Source organism: Alligator sinensis, unplaced genomic scaffold (genome assembly GCF_000455745.1).
Source record: "Alligator sinensis unplaced genomic scaffold, ASM45574v1 scaffold278_1, whole genome shotgun sequence".
Lineage (NCBI taxonomy): Eukaryota > Metazoa > Chordata > Crocodylia > Alligatoridae > Alligator > Alligator sinensis.
Window position 1 is genome coordinate 2486576 of NW_005841952.1, and position 27892 is coordinate 2514467.

The 27892-nt window shown below is 50.1% G+C and overlaps 1 protein-coding gene across 1 annotated transcript; it reads right to left on the reverse strand.

Annotated features, from left to right (window-relative positions):
- LOC102374136 lies at window positions 1-27771 on the reverse strand. Its single transcript, XM_025200015.1, has 33 exons — window positions 27712-27771; window positions 27367-27513; window positions 26523-26687; window positions 25776-25927; window positions 25367-25535; window positions 24648-24743; window positions 24073-24202; window positions 23227-23372; window positions 22656-22781; window positions 22015-22194; window positions 21583-21807; window positions 21032-21158; window positions 19932-20131; window positions 19457-19669; window positions 18181-18326; window positions 17438-17565; window positions 16669-16801; window positions 15930-16062; window positions 15281-15439; window positions 14724-14850; window positions 14163-14374; window positions 12115-12277; window positions 11583-11665; window positions 9396-9556; window positions 7933-8086; window positions 6902-7062; window positions 6726-6804; window positions 6011-6175; window positions 5391-5726; window positions 3252-3361; window positions 2689-2804; window positions 765-894; window positions 1-66 (listed from the first exon to the last, which is right to left on the reverse strand). The coding sequence occupies exons 2-33, from the start codon at window positions 27485-27487 to the stop codon at window positions 1-3; spliced, it is 4812 nt and encodes a 1603-aa protein (XP_025055800.1). The 5' UTR covers window positions 27488-27513; window positions 27712-27771.
- Window positions 27772-27892: the final 121 nt, after the last annotated feature.

A 27892-nucleotide genomic window follows, 5' to 3' on the forward strand; every position in this document is an offset into this window, starting at 1 on the left:
TCAGATAACACTCAGCAGAACTGACCCTGGATCCTTCTCATGTGGCTTGGGGGAAACAGGCAGCTCCTGGATGCAGAGGTAGAAGAAAACACAACCAAGGAGTACCAGCTGTTGAAGAGCTCACAGGACCAAGTGTAAATGCAGCCTTTCTTGGCAGCAGTCAATGCTGGGGAAAGTTATGTGTGCTAACTGTGTGCAAGGTGTTGGGTGCTATTGTAACATCAAGATGCAACAGCATCAGAGCAATGGCAGCGAGTGAATGCCCCCGGGACTTGGACGCTCTGCAGTGACCTCCTGTTCTCTTCCAACAGGTGAGCCACCAGTCAGAGGGGCTGTCATAGCGAGAGGGGCAATGGTTTTCAAAAATAACTAGAGATTTTGGGTGCCCAGCCTGAGACAGTTTGAAGGGCCCTTATCTCTACAGGGGGCACGCTCAGCACTTCCTGAAATTCAGAACCCTTTAAGGTATCTGAAATCAGGCACCTCAAATTTGAGACCTGCCAACATTCAGTATGGAGACAGGAGGAAAAAGGAAATATAAAAGGCTTCTTAAATATTCTTCTTATATAATATAATATAATATAATATAATATAATATAATATAATATAATATAATATAATATCAGCTTCTTAAATATACATTGCTCTGAATTTTCCCTCCCTTCTGCTGGATTACTCAGAAGTTGTTCCATTGAAATGAATGGAGTAACACGTAGGAAGAACTGATATGAACCAAACAAGATTTGACCGACCGACTGACTTACCTGAACATGAAGGGAATCGGCATTCTTCTTGCCTGCGTTTTCAGACCGTTTCCCGGCTTCTTCTCTCCCCGAATTTTCAACAGAATCCAGGATCTCTGCCTGCAGCTGGAAGCATTGGTAATGTTGCAACCTAGACACACCAGACAAGAGATAATCACACTGGGCCTTTCCAAAATGAACCTCCTTTGCTCACAGCCCAGACTCAACAAGAGCCTATGGCTTAGGCCCTTCCTTCCCCTGCAGTGAAAAGGCAGAGGGATGAGGAGGAGGAGGAGGGGGAAGAGAAGAGAGTGAACTGATACACTTGCTATTGCACCCCACACCTGGATATTAAGGTTTCTAACTGGAGCTTCAAACACATTTGGAGAATTTCTCCAATTTGATCGGAGCCACTGTTCAGCACTGAATGCAGCACGGAAGGAGACACTTAGGACCAGCTCTAGAAGTTTAATTGTAAAAGGAGCTCATCTCCAGATTAGAGCTGGTAAAAAATATCCAGCCAGCTGTTTTATTATTAACAGAAAATGGGTCTTCCAAGAAAATATCTTTTAAAGGGAAAGAAACAAAACAATTTTCAGAGGGAAGAGCTATGCTTTTGGAGAAATATTGAGATAGCTGTTATAAACAAAATGTTTTTTAGTTTTTAACCTGATTTTTTTTTTTGTACAGAACTAAACCTGAGTTTATTTCTGTCATTTTCTTCCAGAGAGGGAGTCAGTTATTGATCAGCTTTGGTCTACATACACATCTCTGATTTTTTTTTCCAACCATAATTGGGTGCTAGATGTTATACAAGGCTAAAGAAGAGGACCAATAATAGTCCTTGATGACTTAGGCTAAATTCCTGGGCACTCAAAAACTGGGGACCGGATTGGGGATCCTGTATAAATAAGGGACATATTCTTCTTTCAAATATTTTGGGTGAGGAAAACTCCCAACAAGTTCTATGACAATTTGAGCCCATGTTTATGAACATATAGCTTTAGTAGAGCAGGATCTGACTATATTATAGATGATTTTCTCCAGGATAAAATCACAGTGATTAACAAACCTATTTGATATCTAGAGTGCTCCCACTCCTTCCTCTCTGGGGGTGCATTTTAGTTATTTTGGGTATCTTTTACAGCTCTGGTCCGTCTTAGGATCCCATGATAGTTGAACATTTATACAGCGTAAGGGGAGAAACCAGAACCAGGCAACATGAATGCATCGCTTTGAGACCTAACTAATGGAAACGTTGTCCTGTGATGTAGCCTAAATTCTCCTTAACTCATTTTCATCTGAACACTCCTTTGACTTCTTCCTATCATCTTTCTCCTCCTGCCTAGGCATTTGTCAGATTATTCTCTAGTTGTACTGCACACATCTACCACAACCTACTAGTTGTTCTTTAATAAATCACTCCAGAAATCCTAGAATATTGTCAGTACAGAGAACATGTGTTGGCACAGTGATGGAGAAGGAATGGCTGCATCCTTCAACTTCCTTGCAATCATCTTGATTTAACAATGGTTTTAATATGCTGCTTTACAAGTAGCCTGAGATTAAAACTCACTTCTCACTGGGAAAGAAGCAAGTGGTATTAGCCTAGTCTTTTAGAAATGGGGAAACTGAGGCACAGGACAGGATAAGCGAGTTGCCTGAGAATGAGAGCCCTACACTGTCCAGATGACACAACTGCTCCCGTCTCACTGCAAAGCTGTTTCTGGATCCTTTCCAGAGCGGAGCCAGGAGCTGAGCTGGAACGCAGTATCCACGGCTTAGGTCCGTGCCCAAAAGCAACTTGGAAAGAAGCAGCAAAGTTATGTAACACAAGAGAGGGGAATGACATGCTCATTATCTAGTTAGTCAGAACCTCATTATAGGACTATATAGCAATTGCATGACATAATTGCACAGGGACCAATCTGTCCCTGCCCAGTACCTCTCATGTTGGGATTTCTCATGGCAGCAGGGATCTGGTGACATTTGAACCCTCAGCAGTTCTTCAAATATTGTCCGGGAGTCTAAAAGAGTGGATGAGTTATCTTCTATAGGATCCTAAAGCAGGCACCAAAAGAAAGAAAGAGTCAAGTTCCAAGTCTCTTGTCCAGAGAGGCTGAACACTTGCGGCTCCTACTGTTTTCAGATGGAGATGTGGGATCCCCCCCACTAGAGACAGAAGAAACAAGGCCTGCCCTACAGGATGCATTAAAAAAAACCCCATGAACCAGCTGTTTCAGTTCACCGGGGTTCATGTTTCATTTTGGTGCATTAATATGTGACACCGAGCAAACCGCAAAGTGCTCATAGCACGTAAGCACACTAGAATGTCACAACCTCTGTGCAGAGCTGCAAGGCAACCCCAGGTCTACTCAGGAGGTTTCCCAGTGCATCCAAAAAATCTGGCTGACCCAGGAAAGCTGTGGGTGGTTTGGTGGTTCACTAAGCATGTTTAATAGGGCCTTTGTCCAGGGCTGCTAATGGAAGTCACGTCATCTCATTTACCTTCTCTGCCGCTCCCCAGGAACTCTGGAAAAAGGCATTGGCTAGAGCCATGATGGCTCTGTTGAGCTCCCTCTGAAAGCAAGAACCAGCAGCTGCAGCTGAGGTAGATCCTGAAGCAAGGCAAGCACAGACGGTAACGTGCCATTCAGCTTTCCCTATCACAGTGCTCCTAATCTCACAGTGCTACCTCCTCAGCCATTAATTTGCCAGACCACTTCCCTAAGTGCTCCTGAAGCAGATGAAAAAGCACCAGAGAGGACAAAACTAACCAAAACCAATGCTTCTCTTTTAACAATAGTAGACCACAGTGACTGTCACCAGTCAGGGTGAGCTCAGGGATGTCTCCCCAGACACTCAACTGGTTTTACAATCGGGTTAGCTGAACCAGGTTTAAAAATGATATAAATTTTTGCCCCACAAAACAAGCCAACAGTGTTAAAGGGGCTTTATGCAGTTAGCCAGAGGACAGTGGACCTGATTAGACAGTAGTAACTGGGAACAGTGATAGCTGCTTTGACCTTCCTGCAGCCAATTAGAAAGAGATTAAATATGCACATAAAGAGAAAACATCTAATTATGTGCATAAATAAATATACAAAACCCACGCAACTCATTGCAGAGAAAGAATTACACATTAAGAGCATGCACATGGATCTGTTAGTGTAGAATAGCTGTCCAGTTCATACCCTAGCCAGCCATGCAGGTCATCTAGTGATATTAAAGTGCTCCTGTGTAGTCAAGTCCTGAAATGCAAGCACGTCTGAGGAAGGAGGTAGCCAACAAATCGCAAACATGCTATAATGTATGAGATAAGAATTATCTAGGAAAGGCATTGGGACAGACCATACATTTACAAAAGTCCCAAGATTTCTAGGGTCTGATTTTATGCTCATAAAGGAGAGCTGGGCCGGAGATCTGGGATTTCAAGGTCTCAGACTCCTTTGCAAGGACAAGCTCCGTGTCAGTCAGACAGGACAAAGGGCTAAGATGAGTTTCATGGTATTTGAATCTAGTCATTCAAATGACCGAATCCCATTCCAGACATTTCAAACCTGAAGCCCAAAGTTTGATATATCTCTGTGTGGCAGAGGTTGATTATAGGGAATGGCCAACTTGGATTGTTGTGCATCCCTAAAATTAATCCAAGTTACCAATCTGAGGTGCTGAAAGACACGGGGAAAAAAACCCCAAGCCCCCATGCTTTACTGGAAGAAGTGGAGCGTTAGTTCGACCCAGCTCTGCAGTGCAAAGATTGGGCACTTCAGCAGGTTTTTGTGGAACTTTTTTCTAATAGCTGATTCAATCAGCTATTAGATAAAAGCACCAAGAAAGCCTCGCTAAAGTGCCCAATCTATACAGATGTTGGGCGAGCCAGGTCCAACTAACGTGATGCCTCTTCTGGGTATGCGCCGGGCTTGGCGTGGGAACATGCTGAGTTTAAAGTAAAGCACCCTTTTTTTCCTCACCCCCACTTCTGCAAGCAGCTGGATGTTCAGCATCCTGCCCATTCACCTGGGATATTCATGCTACTCTTGCCTCCCCTAGATATGTATGGCCACCCACAATATTCCCGACTTTTCTCCGCAGCGGAGATGGTAAAATGAGAGGATTAAATTTAATGAGCAAAGGGAAAGACTGAGGCTGGCAATGTTCTAGGAGCAACACAGTTCCGAGCCGTAGCTCACCAGCAGTACAGAGCTAAAGCAAAAATGTATCGGCCTTACTGGCAGAAACGGCTCTGAAGTGTCACCAGATTCCAGAGCTCTGCAGTGTAATGGCCTGACATTTCCTCATTGAGTGCTTTGCTTAGTAATTATACGGTAAGTGAATGTGTTTTCCTCTTGTGAGGTAATGACCCACTGTGAAACCCAAGCATGCTTTCTGCGAGGATATTCATGATGATACTTGAGAGTTTCAGTAATCAAAAAAATGCAGACGCCTTCAAATGCTGGACCCATGCATACTCACCACCTGTGCCATTTGCAATGAGGTGGTAAATAATAGTATAAAGCCAGCTAGAGAGGAATCATTAAGGCAAGGAAAATGTCCTATTTATCCCCGGCTGAGTCACAGACAGAGCGCGAATATCCAACATGCTCCCCACCTAGAACAGATTCTAATGGTGCCTGGCAGTCGTACCTGTTTTGATCCTTGCCAGGGCATTCAGCAGGGTGGCAATAAATGCCCCCACATTCTCCAGCTCTGCTGGATGTAGGTACAGAAGTCTGTTGACGGCATCATAGTAAAAGGCTCCAGGGCTCTGAAAATCCTCTTGAGTCCCTGCCAGATCTTGGTCTGGGATTGCCTGAGCCAACATGAGCACCAGCGCTGGGTGGAAGCAGGCCTTGCTTAGCAGACGAACCATGGCACAGCCAAAACGGTATACCACAAATTGCCGAGGAGACAAGCTGGCTAGATCCATGGGGACTAGGGCATTCCCAGTGAGTCCTGGAGAGCAGTCACGCAACCCTGCCTCTGGAAAGGAGAAGACACAAGAGCCCAGGTGAGCAACTCAGCATCATTCCCATCTTGGAGAATGTCCTCTTCCTTGTGTCGGCCAATACCATTCCCTGCTCCCTGCGGATAGTTTGGTCAGTCTGTATGTAAGGGACAAATCTACCCTGTAATAGCCACTCATCTCCACATATACTGTGAACAAAGCCTGTAATCCCAGACTCCTATTCTCTCTGCCCAGCCCTGGAGGTTTGCATTCTGGACCTCAAAGGGTGGAGGCAGCTGGGATAGGAGCGCTCCTTTACCTGGAGCAGGAGGAGGACTAGGACGCTGTTCCAGCTGCTGTTGCATCTCCAAAGCCTGCTTGATCTCCTGCAGGGTCTTGGCGAGGGGGGAAGTTGCCATCAGGCACTCCACTTCCAGCTCAGTGAGACAGGCCAGCGTGGCACTCCCAGGCTGCAGGCCTAACCCTGGTGAACATGGATAACACGGTACATGAGACCCAGAGGAAGGAGGCAGTTTTCACTTGGATAGCTGGGGTGGTAGTCAATGACTGCAGAATATGTTGCCCCAAATGAACTGTGCTGCACAAAAGCAATACCTCCCCTGAGCCCTAGAGGCTGGAGAACCTGCCTGGTTCTCTTGTGGCTAACAGCAAAGTAGTGGCCAGCAGTTGCTGAGTACCCAGCTGCACAATGACTAGCAAAGCTAATGCTTTGCAGTCCCCCAATTGCAATGTCAGGGATGCAAAAATCCCTGGCTGCAGGGTCTTCCTCAGACTGACCCACAAAGGGAGCTTGCTGGGGAGTGTTCGCTCATTGTCCTCCTTCCAAAAAGACCTATATGTTAATATGGCACATCCTAAAATATCAAAGGACCTTTAAAACATAAAAATTTGGCCGCTTATTCACTCCACTCCTACATTTTAAGGCAACTGTGTTCACCAAGAATGCCTCCACAAAACCTCCTGTCATGATCACTGAAGGGTTACTGTGTCCACAGCTGAAGCACTGCTCTTACCTTGTTCCTCATAGCCAGGAAGGCCAGCAAAGGCACCTTTCCTACTGGAGAGACCATGCTGTAGGGACAGAGCAGGGTCCTGCAGGACAAACAAGGCTGTGGTGTCACAGAAATGGAGAGAGACAAGGCAATTGGAAATAATAGAGACAGACCTAGAAAAAGCACCTGGCCCGCACCTGTCCTTGCTCTGTTTCTGCTTTCCCTTGACTGGCCATCCTGTCCTGTCCCAGGAGCTGCTGTGTCACCTCCATCTTCACAGCCACGTTCCCACAATGGACTTTACCAAGGAGGATTTTCAGTGCTTTCATTAACTCCATTGCCTCTCGCCACTCGGCACCTACTTGATTCAAGCAGCCGAATCAGGCACAGAATAACCATGAATTTATCAATGAAAGTGCCAGGCATTCATACAGCTCCATTCATTTCTTTGAAAAAGCACTTTGAAAACTTTATGTGAGGCTCATGCCACCACCACAAACCAGCAGCTAATTCCAGGGTGCAACATGCCCTTAGTGGAACAGCTTAAGCTAGAAAGCTAGTAATGCTGGTATCAAAACTTGGTGGAGAATTTGAAGAAGCTGGGCAGCATTAACAGAGCTGGGGTTCGGTGGAAACAGGGACGGTTACTAACAACCTTATTAGATCTTTACCTTCACATTGCATTGGAAAGGAACCTCTGCAAACTGCTTAGTTGCAGCCAGGACTTGACCTTTAGGAAGCCCAACCACTGTGGGTGAGCAGGGTATGTGGTTGGTGGCAGTGCCACCCCCAGCTCACCTCACCTGCAGCACAGAGTTCAGCAGAAATTAAATTTAATGGGCAGGTAAATCTAATGGGCTCTCCAGAGCTCTGAGAAGGTTATGGGAAATTACAATCTACCACAAGCCACCCCAGAGAATTTAACAGGGAACTACAACCTGCACCAGGATGCCAGAGGGTGGATCCAATACAGCTTAGGCAGAGACTGATCATCCTCTGTTGAAACACCTTAGGTTGACTGTAATGTCTATGGAGCCCATTTGCATTTCTGAAAGGCTTGGTGGATTCCTCCCACACGGGCCTGATAAACTTGATGCTCAGTGATATGGAAAGGTGTAATGCTCTTCTCTTTGCTGCCCTGACTCAAGAACCTCCTAGCCATCCTACTGATGCCCCATCCAGGCCCTAACACACCCTCCCCGCTGGCGCTGCCTTCTGGTTCCCTCACCTGCATAGTCCACTGCTTGAACATCATTGCCAGTGGGTTCATTGCACTTCCGAGTACCTGTGGCTCCCTGAGTGGTGCTTTGGGTCTTATCCACAGGGACCCTTTGCTTGGTGAGGACTTTCAGCCCTTCGGAGTTCAGAGCCTGTGCCATATCCTAGTTACAGAGAACAGCACCATCATGCTTTGCCACTCCCAAAGTCACCCCTCCTTTTCCTCGGCCTCTTCAACCAAACACACAGACCCCAGCAGCTAAATTCCCCCTCCATGCATGGGTCTTGCCCTGGAAACACAGGGAGGCATTTGGCCCTAGATGATGCGCCTGCCTAAGGACACTGAAGAATCCGGGTGCACTTTAGGAGAACAGTCAAAGAGAAGCGAGGACCACCAACAGCAGGATGCAGCACTGAGCAGGTTTCCCCAAAGCACACGGAGAAGCCAGGGAGCAGTTCAAGGCAGCGCTGTGCCTAAATGGTCCAAAAGGGCACTCGTACAGCATGTGCACTGCAGCCCTTAGGGCAATGGCTACCGGACTCTCTCCCTCCTGCAGCAGATGGGTGTACAGTGGATGTGGGATCAGTGGAGGCAGATGGACCCAGGATAGTTTTAACCCAGCTTGCTTAGGGTACAGTTACAGAGGAACTGCAGTGGCACAGCAGTCAATGAAGGCTGGCAACCCCAGTGCATACCCAGACTCCCCAGGAGGCTCCTCCTCGGGTTGCTAGCCTGGGCTGAAGCCCAAGCTGCTGTGCTAGCACTGCTATTTGTAACCTAAAGCTAGACTGGGCTTGGCCGTCTGTGCTACAATCATGTCTACATGGACGGGGAAGAGCGAGGAGCCAGGCTGTGTGGGTAAAGGCAGCAAGCACCAGGTACTAAGAGAAGTGACTGTGAAGAGTGCAGTGGGCATTCAGAGCAAGATGAACTTCCAGGCACTGAGATTCCTGGGCAGCTGAACTCAGAAATAATGCCTGAACACTGCAGTGCTGGACGAGAGCCAGAGAAAGGTACACACAAAGGCTCAGCACAACTAAGACGGGGAGCAGAAGTGGTCCAGATAAATGCAGTGTCTGGACACTGGGGGAGAGAGCCGAAGCTCATCCATTCTGGATTCTGTATCCATTAGCACCTTGATCTCCACCAGGACGTGGACAGGTATTCAGTGCCACATGATGAATTGCTGCTGGTCTGCTTCTGCAAAGAAAGGGGGCAGCTGCATGCTGCATCCACTGGTGCAGCCTCAAGAGAATAGGCTGCTACAGAAAGGCAACAAAGGCCCTGCTAACCATAGTGAGATGTACGTGGAAGCAGGGAATCTCCTGCTGCAGCATGTTTCTAGTTACTTCTGCCATCCAGGAGCCAGGAACAAGAACTACCCTAAGTAAATCCTCACCCCAGAAGAACTGCCTGTGCTACAACTTCTGTAGGTCCACGACTCTCTCCTTTCATCTCCCTGGAATACTGACCGCCAGATCCTGGATCCTCTGGCTGATCCCCCTGTAAAAGGCCATCACCTCCGTTCTGTGTTTGGTCAACTGAGATGCCAGGTGCAGGTTCTGGTCCTCCAGCTTATCATACAGGGTGCGGACACTGAAATCCTCCAGGTTTCTCAGGGCACGCTGCTCTCCTGAAACACAAGACACCTTTCATTTTCCACAGCTGAGCACAAGATCCAAGATGATTTCTTTGCTGGAATCCTCTCCTGAACTGCCAAGTAGCCATAATCTCAAGACGCTTAGCACGGCACCCGGCAGCTCAGCTGGCTTCACAGAATGCAAGGGATAGTAATGGGAGGAGAAAAAGTCAACTCCCAGGCTAGAAGCAGGGAGGCAGGGATACAGAGGGTTGTGAATGGAAGGACGGCTAAACACATATCTGTGAGTGTGAAATGAGAGTGTGACAGCACTGCACAGACTGAAGCCCATTGGGAGCAGCTCCTGTGAGCTTTCCCCAACCCTACAATAAGTTGAAAAAACTGAAGCCCAGCCTCAAAGGGCAAATGGAAGGAAAGCTACAGCTTCCATGTAACTCAGCTGTGGCCTTCCTGCTGGCCCTTAAAACTACTCACATCCCTTGCACATGCTTTACCTTCCCCAGCCCTGCCCCAGGGACTGAAGATGGCAGCCTTTGCAAAATGTTTTGAGACTGAATACAAAGTACTGTTTGGTTTTTGGTGTTAGCGTGGAGTTTGTGCACTCTGCATAGCAGCAGCTTTTGCTTGTGATGACATTGCAATGCCAGGGCACTTTCTAAATGGGGGCACTTCAAAAATATTTTATACTTATTTGTCTCAGAGATGCAAGGGACTAGGATGGCAGTGGAAACAGCAACACCATCCTGTGCTTCAGAACAGGGGTAGTAAAAGGGAAGTCACGTTGCTCTGCCAGGATTTCTGGAAGTTCAGAAACTCCTCCTAAGACAGCAAATTTCTCTCTGACTGTTCTTTGCTGCACAGCCCTAACTGGCTTTTCCCTACAACATTGGTTCTCGACCTTGTAAGACTCAAGGCCCCCCATCAGAAAATGCCAGCTTTAAGCTTTCAACCATTTTTCGACTTATGGAAAAATAATAGAACTATTCTTGCATTGCAAAGAATTCAGAAATACCACAGCAGTTCAGCACGGGTTTTGTCACTGTGGATTCCCATCTGAAATCTGTGGCTTCATCCTGTGAATCACGTGTAGGTGTTTGCACACCTAACAGTGTTAATACTGTGCAGTACCCTGTGGCACCTTTAAAGAGATCTTGTGGCACCTTGGGGAACTGTGGCACTCTGGCTGAGAATCACTGCCGCCAGCCTTTCTGGTTTTTAGTTATATAGTATAACCTCATAAATCTGGATATCAAAAATCTGGAATTACCAAAAATCTGTCACTTTTTAAAACTTTTTAAAACTCCATCAGGGAGTAGCGGTGGCCATTCCTGGGGCAGAAGAGGGGGAAGCTTGCACGCGGCAGCTGCCGCTGCCATCCGCCACTCCATGCTGCCGCTCCACATGTGGCCGCTGCTCTGGGACCAGCCACTGCTATTCCTCTTCTCCCTCCCCGACTGCTGCTCCGGTTTCAAAAATCACGAATTTTCACATTTCCAGCAGGTGCTCGGTCCCGAGCATGCCCGATTCATGAGGTTATACTGTCGTTTCTTTGTCAGCACAGCAATTCCCAGCATCAATGGCTGGTGCCATCTTCTGGGCTCCAGACTTACTGTATCTCATCTTGTAAATCTCAAGACAGGGTCACCTGTAAAATGGGAGGACACGCACTAGATGTTGGACACCTGGAAAATGGACAAACCCAAGCAGCAAAACACAGGGCCTTAATTTTCCAGAAATGCAACTTAACTTTCTTCTTCCTCTGACACCCCTCAGAGCCTGACCACTCTGCTCATGACCAGCCAGGGTGACCGTTTCATACCCATTATACAGCTGGAAGGACTTTGTCCCCTACTGGGAGGGTGTGTGAATGGAAGGCTGAGCTTAAAATAGGTGCGTGTGTCTGAGTGTGTCTGCATGGCAGCCTGAGTGAGTGACTCCAAATGTGTGTGTGAGCTCTGAGGCTGAGGATCCTTGAATGCCATAAGGGCGCAGAATAAGAGCTAGAAGAGAAGTGGGAGTGAGTGTGAATGAATCAAAAGGAGGGGCACAGCCACTTTACCTGCACCGTAAATAATTGCTTTCTCTCCAGTATCAGCTCCTTCTCCAGAGCCGTGGGGGCCAAGAGCTTCATAAAACTGAAGGCTGGGGGGAGAGAAAGAGAGTGAAGCATATCCATGGCTACAGCATCCCTCTCTGCACCCACCACAGGGCTAGTGCTGGCTCCCAGCAGCAGCCACACTGTTGCCAGCCCTGGTCAGACATGGGGACAAGTGTTTTTCTTGCAGCTTCTGAAGGGAGACGCAGGAGACAGACTCAGGCAAGAGTGAGGCAATGGTGCCAGGCAGGGAGCTGTGGTAGAGATGCTCATGGGGACTGGAGAGCAACAGAGGTACCCACCACTCTATGGGAAAGCAGAGAAGCTTCTCCTCTGTGTAGCTGGTATCTCATCATACCACTATAGTGGACAGGAGCCCAGTACCAAGGGGCAGCAATAGGAAACCCACATTCCCCATTGCTCTTGCCCTGTATCCACAGGCCTCTAAATCTGCATGCTCTGGAGTAAGTGGAGTGCCAACACACGGGGGGCTTACCTGTCTTTAATGAGGACATACTCCGGAGGGATGTGTGGCTCACCCAGGCTCCTCCATCGTGGCTTCCAGCTCTTCATGGGGCTGGGGTTGGAGATGGGGGGCCTCAGCACAATTGCCAGGGTCAGCAGCATGAGGATCAAGAAGCCCAGGACAAAGAGCACTGCTGAAGAGGCCATGAGACAGTGGGATGTAAGAGGTGGAGGAGAAAGCTGTGTGATTCTGAGTGCACCCATAGGACCTACGATGCACGCATGGGATAAGTTTCCTTTTTGTGTAATAGGTCACTGGGATAGCCTTGGTGTGAAACTGGCCCTGCACTTCACAGGAGGGAAGGCCTAAAGGCTCCTGCAGCTGGAATCAGCAGCACCCCAGAGCCTGCAGCCATCTGTCCTGATGCTCTCAGCACCTATGGTCGGAGGATGGTCACAATGTCCAGCATGCAGGATATGGGTGGATGTTGGCAATCACCACTGGATTGCACAAAGCATTTGCCCCCTCCATGGCCTGATCAGAAGGACTTGTAGAGACTGTCATCATCTTGGCTGAGCACTCTCCTTCCTCCACAGGCTCTCAATGCCCCACAGCATGGGGGGGCATTAAGTCACCTGCATCTCCACTGATCAGGCCTTTGCCAAATGTCCCTGTGAGCCCAGCATTGTGTGGAGGAGGTAGAGCTCTTTGGCACTGGCATCGGAGGGCCCTGGAAGCTGGCGCACACACTTGCTGGTTCATTTATATTTCTGTGCTCCCTCCCTTTCTGCCCCTTCTCACTGAGGGGAGACTGAGCCAGGTGTCTACCATAGGTACAGATGTGCTCCTAGGATTAGATCTTGCCTACCTGCCTGCTTGAATCGTCTACAGGATGTGCTTTACGAGACAGTCCCACTCCTCCAGCCTCCCACAGAAATGCTGACATTTGCAACTGGTGCTAAGGGGAGCAAAGCCCTCAATTAACTGCATTCCTTGCAGGGCAGGGAGAAAAGGCAGCCTTTTAATACCTGCCTCTGAGCAGTTTCTGGCGAGGGAGAGCATGAACCCTTGGGAGGCTCAACCCCAGGAGCAATTAGAACAGGGAAACGCCAGTGGCTTGATGCTATTTCCAGAGAGGAAAGCTGGTTCAAACATGATCTACCACAATAGGAGCCAGTCTCTTTGGCAGACATGCCCCAAATTAGCTCAACAGTGCCACTCCAATCTCCTTCCTCTGCCTGATCTGCTGCTTTCCTTTCTGTTCCCCACTCTGTGCTCCCTATCTGATCTGCTGCTCTGCTTTCCGCTTCCTGCCCTATGCTCCCTGCCTAATCTCCTGCTCTGCTTTGTGCCTCCTGCCCTATTTGCCACTGTGTTTCCTGTCCCCACCCTGATCAGCTATGTGCCACACATGGATCAGCTATGTGCCACACATGGAGGCTGCAGGGTGGCTACCCCTGCTCTACCAGGTGCAGAGACTGACTTATAGGCTCAAGAATCCAGGTGCTACAGGGCTTGGTAGTGAATGAGGGAGCAACACCTTAAATTAAAAAATAAAAGCAGGCCCCCCTTCATCAGCAGGTACTTATCAATGGAGAGCTATGGAGACTGTGGTTCTTTATATCCCTAGCACAGAGACTATGGCTCTTTATATCCCTGGCATGAGCTCTTCCTCATTGCCAATGTCCCATAGGACCCAGCTGCCTTCATTTCTGCTTCTCCTACAGCTCTAGCCTGCTGGAAGCCTGCAGAGCGCAGGTCACAAGCTTTATTCACCTCACAATGGGTTTGTGTATCTGCAGGACAAAGACAGATGTTCAGTCTAAATGCCAACAGCTGGCCTAGCATGAACATACTGGGCTAGCCAAATTAATGCCTGCAACAAGCAGATTAAGAACGGTGTTATAGCAAAGATCATGTTGGTCCTTTAGTGATAAGGCCTATAAGGTCATTCTTCCTGGTTAACTGAAAGACAACCTGATGAAAAACAACATGCATCAACAGGAGCTCATTCCTCCAAAGGAGGCCATTAATAAGATCCTTTAATTGAAGGTATCAGTGGACCTTGGCTGCGGTACCTGTGACAGCTGCCCAGTTGGGCGCTAGATTTAGTTTCCGGGGCTTCAGGATCCCATGCCTGGCCAGCTGGTATGGAGACGAGGGCTGAAAGGAGGAATCCTTAGGGTCACAGCCCATGTTCTCCTCATTCACAGTCACAATCAAGGTACGGTCCTGGATGGTGCTGTCCCTGAAAACGTATCTCCCAGGATCTGGGAAAACGTGGGCAAACCTGAAGGAGAGGGTGAAGTCATACACATAGGTCCAGCTGCCCTCTTGTGTTCAGCTTCACACAGCTACAGCCACCAGTCTGCTCCAGCTGGGAAGTGAAATGCCTTATCTGGAGGAAAGACTCTTGTCGAACTCAGTCATTCAGGCTGGTCTGAAGCTCATTGAATTCAATGAGCATCTTTCCATGGACTCTGGTGACTCAAACCCTTGGTCATGGATTCTCACACTATGCCCAATGCACTGGACCTAATATTTCATTAAAGAATAAGGGGAAGGCACAACATTCCCCATACCTGCTTATGCATAAGCTCCCTCCCCACCCGGGCACTGTTAGCAGCATCAGGCATTACTTGGAGATGTTGAGGTGGGTCTCCTGAATGAGGTGGTCCAGTCGTCGGAAGGGACCGAAATCCCAGCTGGGGTTGCTGTTGTAAAGATGCTGTTTCTGATAGACTGGGTAGTGGCTGGAAGCGCGATCTGGGAACAAGCAGGACAGAATCACAACTCTGAGCTCCAGGCTTAGCCTGGATGAAGCCAGGCCACACCGCTTGGGTGACAGGGTTTGTTTTATGCAGCTCCACGCATGTCAGAGCTTCTAACAACAATATGTGGTATAACTTATGAGATCTGAGGGTCTTAACAGTGCTTTACCCTATACAAAAGTCTCAGAATCACCTCCTGTAGTAGGCACTTCTATCCCAATCATACAGATACGAAAACTGAGACTAAATATACTGGCTGAGTCTGGAGTTGAGTCAAGATTATACCAGGAGTCCTAGGCAGACAAAGATATGCAGGCAGGCAGGCAACCCCAGCACAGACTTTAGTAGGCAGTCACAGAAGTGGCTGAGCCTAGGCACGCAAATAGCTTGGACAGACAGGCGTGAATCCAAATGGCAGCACTCACCATGGGGATGGATGCTGAGCTGGAAGAGGATGGTGTCTCCCACATGCATACACACGATGGGGTTTGGGATGTGGGGTAAGTGGTGTGGATCCTTGGCAGGGATGGCCTTGCTATGCCGACCTTTCTGCAAGGGTGTAGCTAGCCCAAATCCTCCTGAGGCTGACAGTGGAGACAGGGAAGAAAAGAGTGAACCCTGCCAACAGGCAGCAAAGGACAAAATCCCCTACCCACTTGGCAATACAGAATTATTTCCCTCACATGGGGCCAATTTCTGCTCTGAATGCAGAACAGGGGTAACTTTACTGCAGGCAGTGGCCAACTGATGCAAGAGGAGCATCATGCCAGCTCATCTATTTGCAAAGGTGCAGGATCTTCCACTTATTCTTTTTCGTGGGCTGGAGTCATGTTATAACCACAAGTGAGTGAATTTCCAGGTGCCCAAGGGGTTTGAATGTGAAGCCAGCTAATATCTCAACTGAACAAAGGCCACAGTCCAGTTTTTTCTGTCAAATGAGGACCCCTCCCTTGCACAGTGTGGAGGGATCGAGTGCAAATTCCCTCTACTACTGATGAGCTGGGAGGAAACCTGCAGCTTGGTCTGACGGGCTCTTTGCTGACTCTTCCCTTCTAGAGAGCTCTTGGGTTTCACCTGTGAGGAATTCATTGAGCTCTTCTGTGCTGGAAATCATGACACCCAATACCCCGCCTGGGCTAAACAGAACAAAATGCACCCGCTGGCTCCTCTGCACGTGCTCATCTGGTCCCAGGATGCCAGTCACTTCCTGTAAAACACAGGAGGACAATGAGCTCTTGGTGATACTCTCAGCCTTGGAAGCTGTCCACTCTCCAGGATTTAGGCCTACCCCTGCCTTTAATTAATCCACCTTGAACACTCCTAGACTTGTCTACCCTGCCCCTGTGCCACACCCAGGACCACTGCCAAGAAGCACACCCTACTCACTTGTCCCTGCCCAATACATGCCTGTTCCCACAACGGAGAGGGCGTAGCTGGCCTAAAGTAGCCCTGGTACCAGCTCCAGTGCTGCTCTCAGATACTCTGCCTCAGGGATGCTCCATGGCAAGTGCTTTGAGGAAGCTGCTGAGGGGCAGGGAGTGGGCAGCATGGCGGCAGCAGGTATGGGCCTGGTGACTCTCTCTCCCAAACCCAGCCACTGCTATTTTGTAATGATTTGCAACCTCCCACCTTCTCAGCATCCTGCTCCATGAACAATATGGAACATCCCCCATGTCCATCTCACATGGTGGATCCCACACATCACATCAACTCCCTGCCTGGAAGCCCAGGAGTCTCTCCACCTCTCCACGCTCTGCAAGCTCTCCCCAGCCTCCCTCCAACCCAGAGAGCAAGTCCTAGCCCTTATACTCACTCTGTCCTCTCCCTCCTCCACACTCAGAAGCAGCTCTCGATTGATGCCAACCCTCAGAGAGATCTGTGGGGCTCTCAGCAGGCACTCCCGGTCACACAGCTCTTCAGCAGAGACGTATTGTTCACAGTGACACCTTGCAAAGGAGAAGAAGGGGCCTGTTCCTTAAGTCTCCTGGCAGGCAGCTGCAAGGTGCTGATGGCCAGACCTGAGACCAGCTCTATTGTTTTATTTATCATCTGTACAGGGAGTAAGCCAACTCTTTAGGAAAGGAATTGGCAAGCTGGATCACATGCAAAGTCCATCCAGTCTAGGGCATCGTTGATGTGACACCCTTCCTGATATTGAAATGATAAACTCATAAGCTGCCACAATGTATCTGTTATATCTGCACCATTCTGTAGTGATACTAATGTAGCAAAACCATTGCAACTTTAACACTGTTTCATTCAGGGTCAAAACTGCGGTGATTTAGCTAACCTGTATCACCACAGGTGCAGGATATGTCATAACAGCTGATGTGCACACCCGGGAGGCAGCTCCTCTTAAGAGGTTGGCAGCAGTTCACAGTCCTATAAACTCTTTGCTCATCTATTGAGTCCACCCGCAGGGACAATGATCATGATATGGACTCTTTTGAAGTTAGGAAATGGACTGAAACCAGCAGCTTATTTCACAAGACACACAAGACCGAACTACTTCCATTCACAGTTAACTGGCCAAAATTCAAGCCCAAACTCTGTTTGAAGTGTTTTCTTAACTAAAAACGTACATGCCCAGCTCTGCGTTGAGTTCTCCACCCACTGGGCCACAGAAAGGAGAGCAGTCATACTGTTCGGGTGAAACACACTGGCGCGTGGATGCCAGACGGACCTCTCCGGGAGCGCAGCGCTCCTCCACCTGCAGCAGCAAAGCCCACAGATTCACGTAAGACAGGGATGAAAACCAGAGGGATACCACTGCTCTGGCATGACCCAGCCCCCCTGCCACTCTGCCCCTGTCCCACCTAGCATTTGAAGGGTAAATCTTAATACATTTTGCGCTGTTAATTGGTCAGAAAACAGACAGAGGAAATGACAACAATATCAATAATGATCTTGTGAGGTCCCTTCCAGCCCTGAAAGTTGATTCCCATCAAATTCCCTTTCCAGGTCTAATTATAAGACATCATAATGACAACACAGTGAATGAGGTCATCAGTTTTGGATACATAGATAGCCCCATTACCAGAGTATGCTGTTGCCTCCCAACCTTCAGTGTGCTTATCCTCATGCTACCTCTGTGAAGTAGGGCAGTGCTGTTATCCCAGTTTTACAGACTTAGAATGGAGGCACAGAAAGACCAAATGATGTGGCCCAAGATCCAGGGGTGGATCAAAGAATTGAACCCAAGCTTTTGCATCCTAATCCACTATTCCAACCACGGGGCTGACTTTCTCCCCCACTCACTTGCCTTCTCACCTGAGTCATTCAGGTTTAATACACTCAAGGGCCTTGCGTTGCAGAAGCATCTTACCTGAGACTGGCAGTCCTGGTCACTGTTGCTGTCAGAACTTTTCTTGCCTCTTTCATCATAGTAAACATACCCTGCCTGGCAGATACAGGAGCCATCTGACTGCTGAAATGCCCGGTTCAGCCCATGGCAGCTACAGCTGGTAGCACCTTAGGAAACAGCAGCAGGAGTAGCCAGCATTAGTGGAAATCAAGGTGACTGGGAACTGTGCAAGTTCCTTTCATATTGCCTGCTCTCCAGCTCCATTCACAGCTACTGCTATATGAGGAAGGGTTGAAGCACTGGAGTCTGGAGAACAGAAGACCAAGGGAAGATTTGGTAACTGTCTGCAGTTACAAGAAAGGGCTGTTGCAAAGATGATGGCAGTCAGTTGCTCCCTGGGTTTGCAAGGGATAGCACATGAAGTAATGGGAATGAATTGCAACCGGGGAGATACTAGGAAGAAGGATCTCATTCTGAATGTGGTTAAGTCCTGGAACAGGTTACCGAGAGAGGGCACACAGCCATCATTGTAGGGAGTTTTCAAGTGCATGCTAGCCAAACCTTATGGGGGATGGTTTAGACAGGGATGGCCAGCCTTGGACAGGGGTGGGTCAAGATGACCTCCTGAGGCTCTTCCCAGTCATATTTGCTATGACTCTAAGTTCCTACAGTAGGTGGGTTTTAACTTGTCCATTGAGCCATCTGGAGCAGGTCAGGGCCTGTCCACTTCACAGCTGGTAACTGCAGGAGTCCCCTGTTTTATTACTCACAACCCGCTAGGGAGGACATGACTGTGAGTGGGATAGTCAGTGTGCACACGGCCACATCACAGGGCAAGGAGTATGCTCCACTTCATGGTGGCCAAGAGCCCAGGGCTTCTCCCACTTTATCAGGGCCCCAACTGGAGTTATTTCAGGTCACCCTGCCCAAGTAACCTCCATCCACTGCACTCACTGCAGATCTGGGCAATGCATCCTGCTGTAACTCCATTAGATTCAGAAGAGTCATATGGCAAGCATAAACAGGGACACTTATCTATTCCTCTCTCCTCCCGGACCTGGCAGGACTGAACTTCTGATGCCTCAGCTAGCCCAGTCTGTGAGGGATCGGGGTGGGTCTGAAAGCTGTGCACTCTGTCTCAGCGGTGGGGCAAAGCCAGGACATGTGGCAGATGCAGAACCACAAATGAGCTGGCCCTTCCATGGATCACAAACTCATTCATAGCAACACAGAGGCCAAGGGGTTGTTGGTGTTTGAAAATCTCAAGGCAGCTCCATGTACAGAAGATGCAACTCACCTGGCTGTGAGGAGGAAGAGCTCCCGCAGGGAAAACACCCTGTCTGAGCATGGAGGTGGTTGAAGGAACCAGCAGGACAGGCATGGCATTCATCAGGGTGCTTTGCAAGGCTGCTGTTCCCGTGCGTCCCAGGGGGGCAGGGCTCAGGGGCATGTGCCATGGGAGGGCAGTAATAGCCTCTGGGGCAGGGCTGCTGGAGGTAATTTGAACTGCCTAGGGGGAAGCAACGGAGGCAAGTCAAAGGTGGCTGTCCCCTCCATTGGTGAAATGGGAAGGACCTAGCTCACTGCATTATGAAGGCAAGCAAGGTGGTTAATTATTTAATTTAGAGTTCTGGATCCGACGGAGCCCAGAGACCTGGATCACCTGTGAGATCCCAGCCCCGTGCACTGCCCAGTCTCAGCAGAATCACCCTGTAACCCGCCCAGGCTCACAGGCTTCTCACACCCCTGAAGCCCCCTGGATTCTCAGTTACCGGGTGGGCAGGTGAAGCCTGCTGGGCAGGGCTGGCAGGATGGGGTGGTGAGGAAGTCACTACGGTAGGTGCCAGCATCACAGAGCCTGCAGCATGTCTCAAAGGAGTCCCTGGGGCCTGTCACGTTGCACGCCATGTATCCTCCTTTGCAGGGAAGCGGATGCACACTCCCGGGGGGGCAGTAATAGGGAAACACACACCTAAAGAGAGACACAGAGGCAGGAGACAGGGTGAATGGGAAAAGTTCTTGGCTAATATTCCCAAGTGCCTTCCTGCTAGGCTGACAGGAAACTCTAGTCTGCAGCAACTTTGGCACCTGTCCGCAAGGAGAGAGCTGCTGCATTTCAGAGGGAGTGACAGCATGCAGAAACAAGTGAAATCTGTTCAGAAAATACACAGAATCCACTGAAATGCACCAGAAGCTCTCTTTTCTTCACTGTGAACAGTGTCTTGTTATCCCAGATCACTATAAGCACAGTCTGCTGTACAGACAGCTGTCAAGAACCCAGAGCTACAAAGCTGGGGATGCTTTGAAGAGACAGGTTCAAAGTCAGCTTGAGCTGTGCCAGCACTGTAACACTGGGCCGAGCTGCTAGCCTGTGCATGGGGAAATCAGCGCCTCAAACCAAATCTGCCAAGCCAGCTTTGAAATCAGCACTCTGGATGTGCTCACACATACTTCACTGCAGTGCATGGCATACATGGGACTCTGCTTTTCCTGTGCCCACAGATACCATTGACACAAGCCCCTCCACAGCTGACAGGCCCCCAGGGTCCACTGCCAAGGATGTAACTAGAAAACTTCATGTTAGCTCAGTGTGAATCTGCTGCACACGTGACGTGGATTTCACTGGCCCAGATTGTGCTCTGTCCTGTCTCCTGCCCCAATTGCAGGCTAATTAACACAAATAAAGAAGCACTCTCATTCGCTCCACCAGCTTCCAAATCTATGGCTGTGATGGAAGACACATCTGCAATGTTTGCCATATTCACAAAGGTTGTGATTGAAACATTTGTCCCAGTTTGGCAGCAAGTGGATTTCACAGTGTCAGAACGTCTCGGAGGCTATTGTCGCCTTCACCAGTCTCCCGTATACTCACAGCTGCTCGGGGGTGTTGTACCTCGAGGATCCTTCAGGACAGTAATACCCACCAGGACACATGGAAGGGAACCCTGTATGAAGCCCACAGTAGAAGCCAGGTCTGCATATGATTGGATTTACTGAACCTGAGGGGACACAAGAACCAGAGACCCAATGAGCCTGGGGACATTTCCACCCTGAGGTTATCTCTGCATGACCCACGTTTCCCAATACCCATTGAAGGCCAATGGAAACCCACTAAAGTAGGCTTGAACACAAACAGGGTTGGGTGCATTTGGATGTTGCAAGGCATCTGCTCTTCACTAGACTCATCTCACTCCACCTGGGGCTTATGCACACTGCAATTGAGGACAGGATTCAAGGGGCAAGATCTAGTTTCAGGGATCTGTGACTACTGCCATGTCCCCCACAATGACCATTGCCCCTGAGGCTCACTGCAGAGCCACCATTGCCAACTCCTGTCAGATCCCACTGGGTGCTGGATGGCATTGCAGGGGTGCTGGCAGACAGCAGAACAAGAAAGAGAGCCAAAGGGAATGAATTCCTCACCAGGTGGGCATTCATAGCCAGGTTCACAAGGTGTTCCTTGGATATTGGGCATCTTTGTCTGGGCTGGGTCTGGGCAATAATATCCAGGAGAGCAGGGGTCACACTCGTCCAAGGAGGCTGCACCAGGCTGGGTCCTGAAGGTGCCAGGTGGGCAAAGGAAAGTGTCTCCTTCCCCTGGGCACCAGTGCCCAGGGGGGCAAGGGTAATCTTCAAAGGTGGTAAGGCCTGTGGAAAAGAGAATGGAAAAAAAGAGAGAGGAGGCAAAGAGGGGTTTAGAGGAATATGCTCCCACTCCCTTGACCATCCATGGCTCGTGAAGCTTTCCTTGGCATCTCCCATGGCCCCCACCCCCTGTCTCCACCCACTCATCCTTTTCCATGCAGGGATTTGACCCTGCATCTGGTTTCAATAGCAGCAACATGGGGCCCTTACCTGGCATGGGACAGCGGTAGCCAGGAGGGCAAGGCTGGCAGTCTGCTAGGCTCTGTGCTCCTAGGCCTGGGTAGTAGGTATGCTCAGGACACTGCTGAGGGACCATGACGCTGCTGGGACCAGTGATGTTCCCCCCAGTGCAGTAGTGTCCAGAAGGGCAGAGGTAGCTCACTGGGTCTCCTAAACACACAGAGAGCATAAGCTTCAGTGGAGGGACCCTCGCCCACCACCCTGACCCTTCTTCCCCTGCCTCTTCCCCAGGCCCTCTCAAACTGGAGCCTCTTCAAACACTCATACACATCCAATCTAGCCACAACCCCAGCATCAGTTTGGGGCACAGGAAGATTAGAGCCTGGGTTTGGCCTTGGGTCCCTCTCCAGATGATAAGGTCCTATTACTATTTAAGGAGGGGGCAATACATTAATAAATAATCCTCCTAGTGTGAATCATGTGGGGATTTGTTCTTTCCTCAGCAATGTCCAGTTGGCTGCAGTGGAGGCAGGATACCTGACTGCCTGGGTCAGCTGGGTGGTCCCTGTGCCCAAAGGTCTAGTCCCCTATGCCCAGTGCCAGCCTGGCTAGACTCAGCAATGTGCCACACATGCGTGGAAAGTGACTCCTGTTCCCCCCCGAGCCTTGACCTGCTTGACACCAGCGGCCTGGGGGGCAAGGCAGGCAGTCTTCTCTTTGGCTGGCCCCTGGGACAGCTCGGATGGTGTTGGGGGGGCATGGTGTGGGCACCTCGGATCCCTCCTGGCAATAGAAACCTAGAGGAGGAAGACAGAAGCTGTTCTGATGGAGAAGGTGACTCAGGGTCTGTCCCAGGATGAGCATCTACAGGGTTGGGGAGGCACCATTCTTATGAAGAGAAGAGCCAAACCAAACCAATCACCAGTACAGTGAACTACCGAACAAGGGGTGAGGGCTTCAGATTCAGGGCTCTTGCTCAGGTCTGCACTGAACTGGAACCCGGAGACCCCTACTCAGTCACTGAGGGCAGCAGGTACCAGGATGAGAAGAATTGGAGGTAGACTTGGGCTAAGCCATAACCTTCAGCCAGGGTCTGAGTGATACCACACCCTGCATTGCTTGGATTTGGGGGTTTGGTCAGTTGATGGAGAAAGGGAAGGAGCCAGTGTGAGGTTGTGAGGAGTGCAGCACTTCTAAAACCAGATATCTGTCGCCAACGGCTTCATGCTGGTGGGCACATACCTGCAGGGCACAGTCCTGCGCACACCTGCCCCCAGGGGCACTCAGCCAGGGAGCTCCATGGGAAGTCGTGGCCTTGGGGAGTTGATTCAAAGCTCCTGGCCTGGCAGAAGTACCCAGCAGCACACTTCCCCTCCAGCCGTCCGCCCCTGGTGTGAAGAGAGCAGAGGGATATGTATATGGGAAACAGAGTAATGCAATGCATGCACACACAAAGTCATGCAGGGGCTCCTGTACACAGTACACCCACGAGACAGAACAACCCAGAGGCTTATACCAGAAAAAGGTGCAAATTGACCAATTCTTTGAATAATAGATGCATGTATTATAAAGATGAGGCAGGGGCTCTCAAGATTCAGTACTGACCCCACCACAGACTCCTTCTGTGACCTCCAGCAATTCATTTCAGATGAAACTGTCAGTGGCTTTCAGAAAATCTTTGGCTCCTAAGTGCCAAAGTCTCTTTTGAAAATGGGCCTTGGGTGCCTGCATTACTGAGAGGTCTCTGCAAGTATGAACATGCCCCCCTGCCTTTGCCTTGGCCTCGTCTGTACAGGGGGGATAATGTTGCTCATTATCCTTTGATATAGGACAGAATACATTTGCTGGACCCCAACACCCTCAGTGCTTGGGAAATTCTGCATCCAAAGCTTATGTGTGGGGCTCCAGTCTGTCAACCTCTTAGAAGACAGAACATAAAACACCGCTAAGGGCAAAGTGACCTTTTTCCCCGCTTGGCTCTGGATCTCAAAGAATCTGCAGCACTTGCAATAACCATTTTTCATTGCTTTTCAACTAGAAAAAATGCAGAAAATGTACCAGCTACTTCCCCAATTTTCCCTGAGAAACCTGAGTATGACGTCTAGCGTGACATAAGTGGTGTAGAGGAGTGGGAGGAGAGGGTGCATTTCTATCCTCCTAGCTTCACAACACAAAACAAAGGAGAGTTTCCACGAGCCTGAAGTTCGGAAATTCAAACCTGAGAAAAGAAAAGATGCTACATGCCATGGAAATCATTGCCACAAGAAGGCACAAAGGCCAGAGTGTTGCAATTCAGAAATGGAGATGACAGGTTCAGATAACCATAACCGGTCCAGCCCTCCCCTGGCCCAAGTCTGCCACCCAGTGCCCTGCACGTGTCCCAAGAAGCTGGAGTCAGCACCCATGCAAGATAGGGTAAGGATTACTTCCTTCTTAGATTATTACACAGAGCCATAAATCAGGCCCTGTGTAAGGGTTTCAGCACCGAGACTATTGTACTTTGGGACTGCTGCACCCACCATTAGCATGCGGCTGTTTCTGAGGTGGAACCCGCAGCTGCCTGACAGCACATAACAACGCTGTGCAACAGTTTAGGGTGGGGAGCAAAAAAATACAACCAAAACGACAGTGCAGCAGGGAGAACTGTGACCTGCAGTAGTGACCAGCCGAGCAGGCCAGGCATTCCCTCTCGTCTTGCAGACCGGTTTTGTTCGGCGGAGTAAATGTGCCATCAGGGCATGGATAAGGAACCAGGGTGCCTAAAATGGAAATGTGAGAGGTGATATAAAGGCAGAGGGTCATGGAAAGGCAATGGTGTTTTTCAGCACAAGGTGCTTCTCTCATGCAGCAGGCTGGTTACACTCAGTGATGATACAGGTTGGATGTGGAGCTCCTGTACCTACCATGTAACCAGATGAGCACAGCCAGGGGGACGCACCCACCAGGTCATTACTTATACGGGGTAATTATCCACCTGCTCCAGGCTGAGCAGTCTGAGCAATGCAAAGGGGGAGAGGCCTTACTCTTCCCTGCCTTGCTGAGTGTGCTGTGACCTTGGAGAGTGTTACATCCAAATCACACAGATGTAATGACTCCCTAAGATGCAATTCAGAAGCAGTCAGGCCCTTTCTTGCTGCATCACTCTTAATTCTTTAGTAAGGTGTATATGGGGTTTACTCCAGCCCTTGCTTGTGGTGAGATCCCCAAATGTACGGTCAAGGTTAAGACACTCACATGCCAGGGAGTGGAGGGGTAAAGAGGGAAGTAGCAGCAGGGTGATGGGCAAGGGCATGTACTGACACATCCTATCCAGGGCAGCCAAAGGGACAGTGGGGGCCTGCATATGCTGGTGTGTTGGGGGCAGGGGGCATCCTGTACATACCTGCTGGACAGTAGGTGTGTGATGGGCAGTGTTTGGGGTCTCCTGAGACCGTCTCCTGGCAGTAGAAGCCCGGCTGGCAGGGGATGCAGGACTCTGACCCCCTATTTGGCTGGTACTCCCCGGTGGAGCATGGGGTAGGGTAGGCAGCCCCTGAAGTACAGAAGTGACCCTAGGAATCAGACAGAGAGGGAAGAGAAATGAACAGAAACCCAGGTAAAGTCAGGTCTGTTTGCAGGGCCAGCCCCCAAGGAACAAAAGCCTGTGGCAAAGTCCTGTGGATAGGACTAAAGCCACGGCCTGTGAAGCTTCTCTCCAAATGTTAGGCTGACACTGTTAGACTGAAGGTTAGCTAGCCCAGCTGTCACCAGCAGGGACCCAGCCCCTCCTCATCCCAGTGACAGGCAAGTACCTTCAGGCAGAGGAAGGCAGTGGGGCTGAAGGAGCTGAAGTTGGCTGGGCAGTAAAACCCGGCAGCACAAGGTCCCGTGGGTGAGCTCAGACCGACGCTAGCGCAGAAGAAGCCAGGATAGCACGGCACACAGCTGTCCTGGGAGGAGCCGCCTGGGGGAAAGGCAGAGGCACAAAGGGATGGGAGGAAGCACTCATCTGAGCTGCAGTGACATCAGTGTTGCATTTGCAATAATAATAGCTATTGCAATTGCTTGCAACTGCCACCCTTCGGCTGGAACTGGATCTGCTCTGCCATGTGTCACAGGCACTTTATCGCTGCCGATTCAGAGAGAATCATCCTTAAATGCAAGCGGCAGGTGGCAGCCAGCTTTCAGGGGTATCCTTGCTGTTGCCATAGGGCTCTCCACAGCCACAGCACTCTGCACTGTGACTGCTGTAACATGTCCAGATAACTACAGATGAGTTGTAACCCACTTCGCAAGAATAAAACTATCGAGCCTGCCCCTTCCCCAGGGGAAGAGGTGTTTTTTTCCCATTTTACAGACAGAGGAAGTGAGGCACAAAGCGGGGCAGAAACCTGGCAGGACAGGACAGCAAGTCTGCAGAAGTCCACTCTGTCATTCTGCTCATCTCTAGGTACTGCTCATGTCCGGGGAAGAGGCTGTGGGGAGGGCAGGGTGATGCTGATAATGAGCTCTGCAGAAACCCATGAGGGAAAGCAGGAGAAGCCCTGAGCTGCACTTACCTGTGGAGTTATTTAGGGTGCCCACTGGGCAGGCGACAGGGAAGAGAGTGCCCTCTGGACAGTAGTGCCCAAGGGGGCAGGGCCCATTGAGCGGGAACCCAGGGGTCCTGCGTGGGACAGCGTCAGCAGCCCCTCCTGCGCAGTAATATCCAGCTGAACACAACCCTGCCATCGGAGAAGAGAGGGCTGCTCAGGGACCTGCCCATGGCTCTTAGCTGGGTGAGGCCAAGGAAAGCACCTACTCCCAGTCCCACAACACGGGGGCAGCTCAGTCATGGATGAAAGTGGCTCTAGTTTCCACCAGCAGCACACCTCTGTCTCCCACCCCTCTGCCCTGGGCCATTCTCCTCTGGACTCACTCACCCCAGCCTCAACATCCACCCCCATCACTCATCCTGACCCCCTACCCTGCAGGCCCTCCCATCCTCTCCTTCCCAGGTCCCCTGTCCTCTGGAAAGGGCTCAGTCTCTCCTGTTTTTCCTCAGAGTATTAACATCTGCCTCTAGATCTCAACACCTTTCCTCTGTGCTTGACAGACAGCAACAGAGGACAAAGATTGAGTGAAAGAGGGGTGGGGACTAGACAGCAAGGAAAGATGGGAGACAAGAAAAGCTCTGGGAGGAGACCTAGAAGAATGAAGGAGCCAAAGCTCTTTGCACAAGTTGGATTGCAAGAATGAAAGCAGGAGAGATGGAGGTAATAAGAGCCTCAGAAAAAGGGTACCTTCAACACCCTGCCTCTGATCTCTCCAGTATCTGCCCCACTGAACTCAGAAAACCCCACTCCATCTAATCCAGACAAGCACTCAGAGCTCTTTAGCCCTGGTTCTAGCAGGTCAACTTACCATCCGGCTCCCAGTTCGCGTGGCCCCGACAGTACCTCCCCACCGGGCATGGCTTGCATGCTGCAGGGGACAGTGCCCCCTCCAAGGTGTTCAGGGTGCCCTCAGGGCATGGCAGGGGCATGGCGGTCTGAGATGGACAATAGTAACCTGCAAATACAAAGAGGGGATGCTGGTCCCTGGACAAAGCAAATAGCAGAGCTCTTGGTGACTTCAGTGGGGCTGCAATTCCACCCCACTGCGGTGCCTGACGGGGGGATGTACAGAGATCTGTGTGCTGGCAGACTCCTCAGAGCCTGCACCTTCTTGTCTTGGGTTAAGGACGCTGCTGTACAGCAGATGCCTTACCTTGGGGGCAGCTGAGTGGCTCTACAGTGGCAGCATGTCTGCAAGTCACACCAGCGGGGCACGGGAGGCATACGCTTGCTCCAGGCATTGGGCTGAACATGCCAGGCTCACAGGGTATCTCCAGTCCGGTCCCAGTAGGACAGTAGAAGCCACTTGGGCATCTGTACCCATGAAGACCATT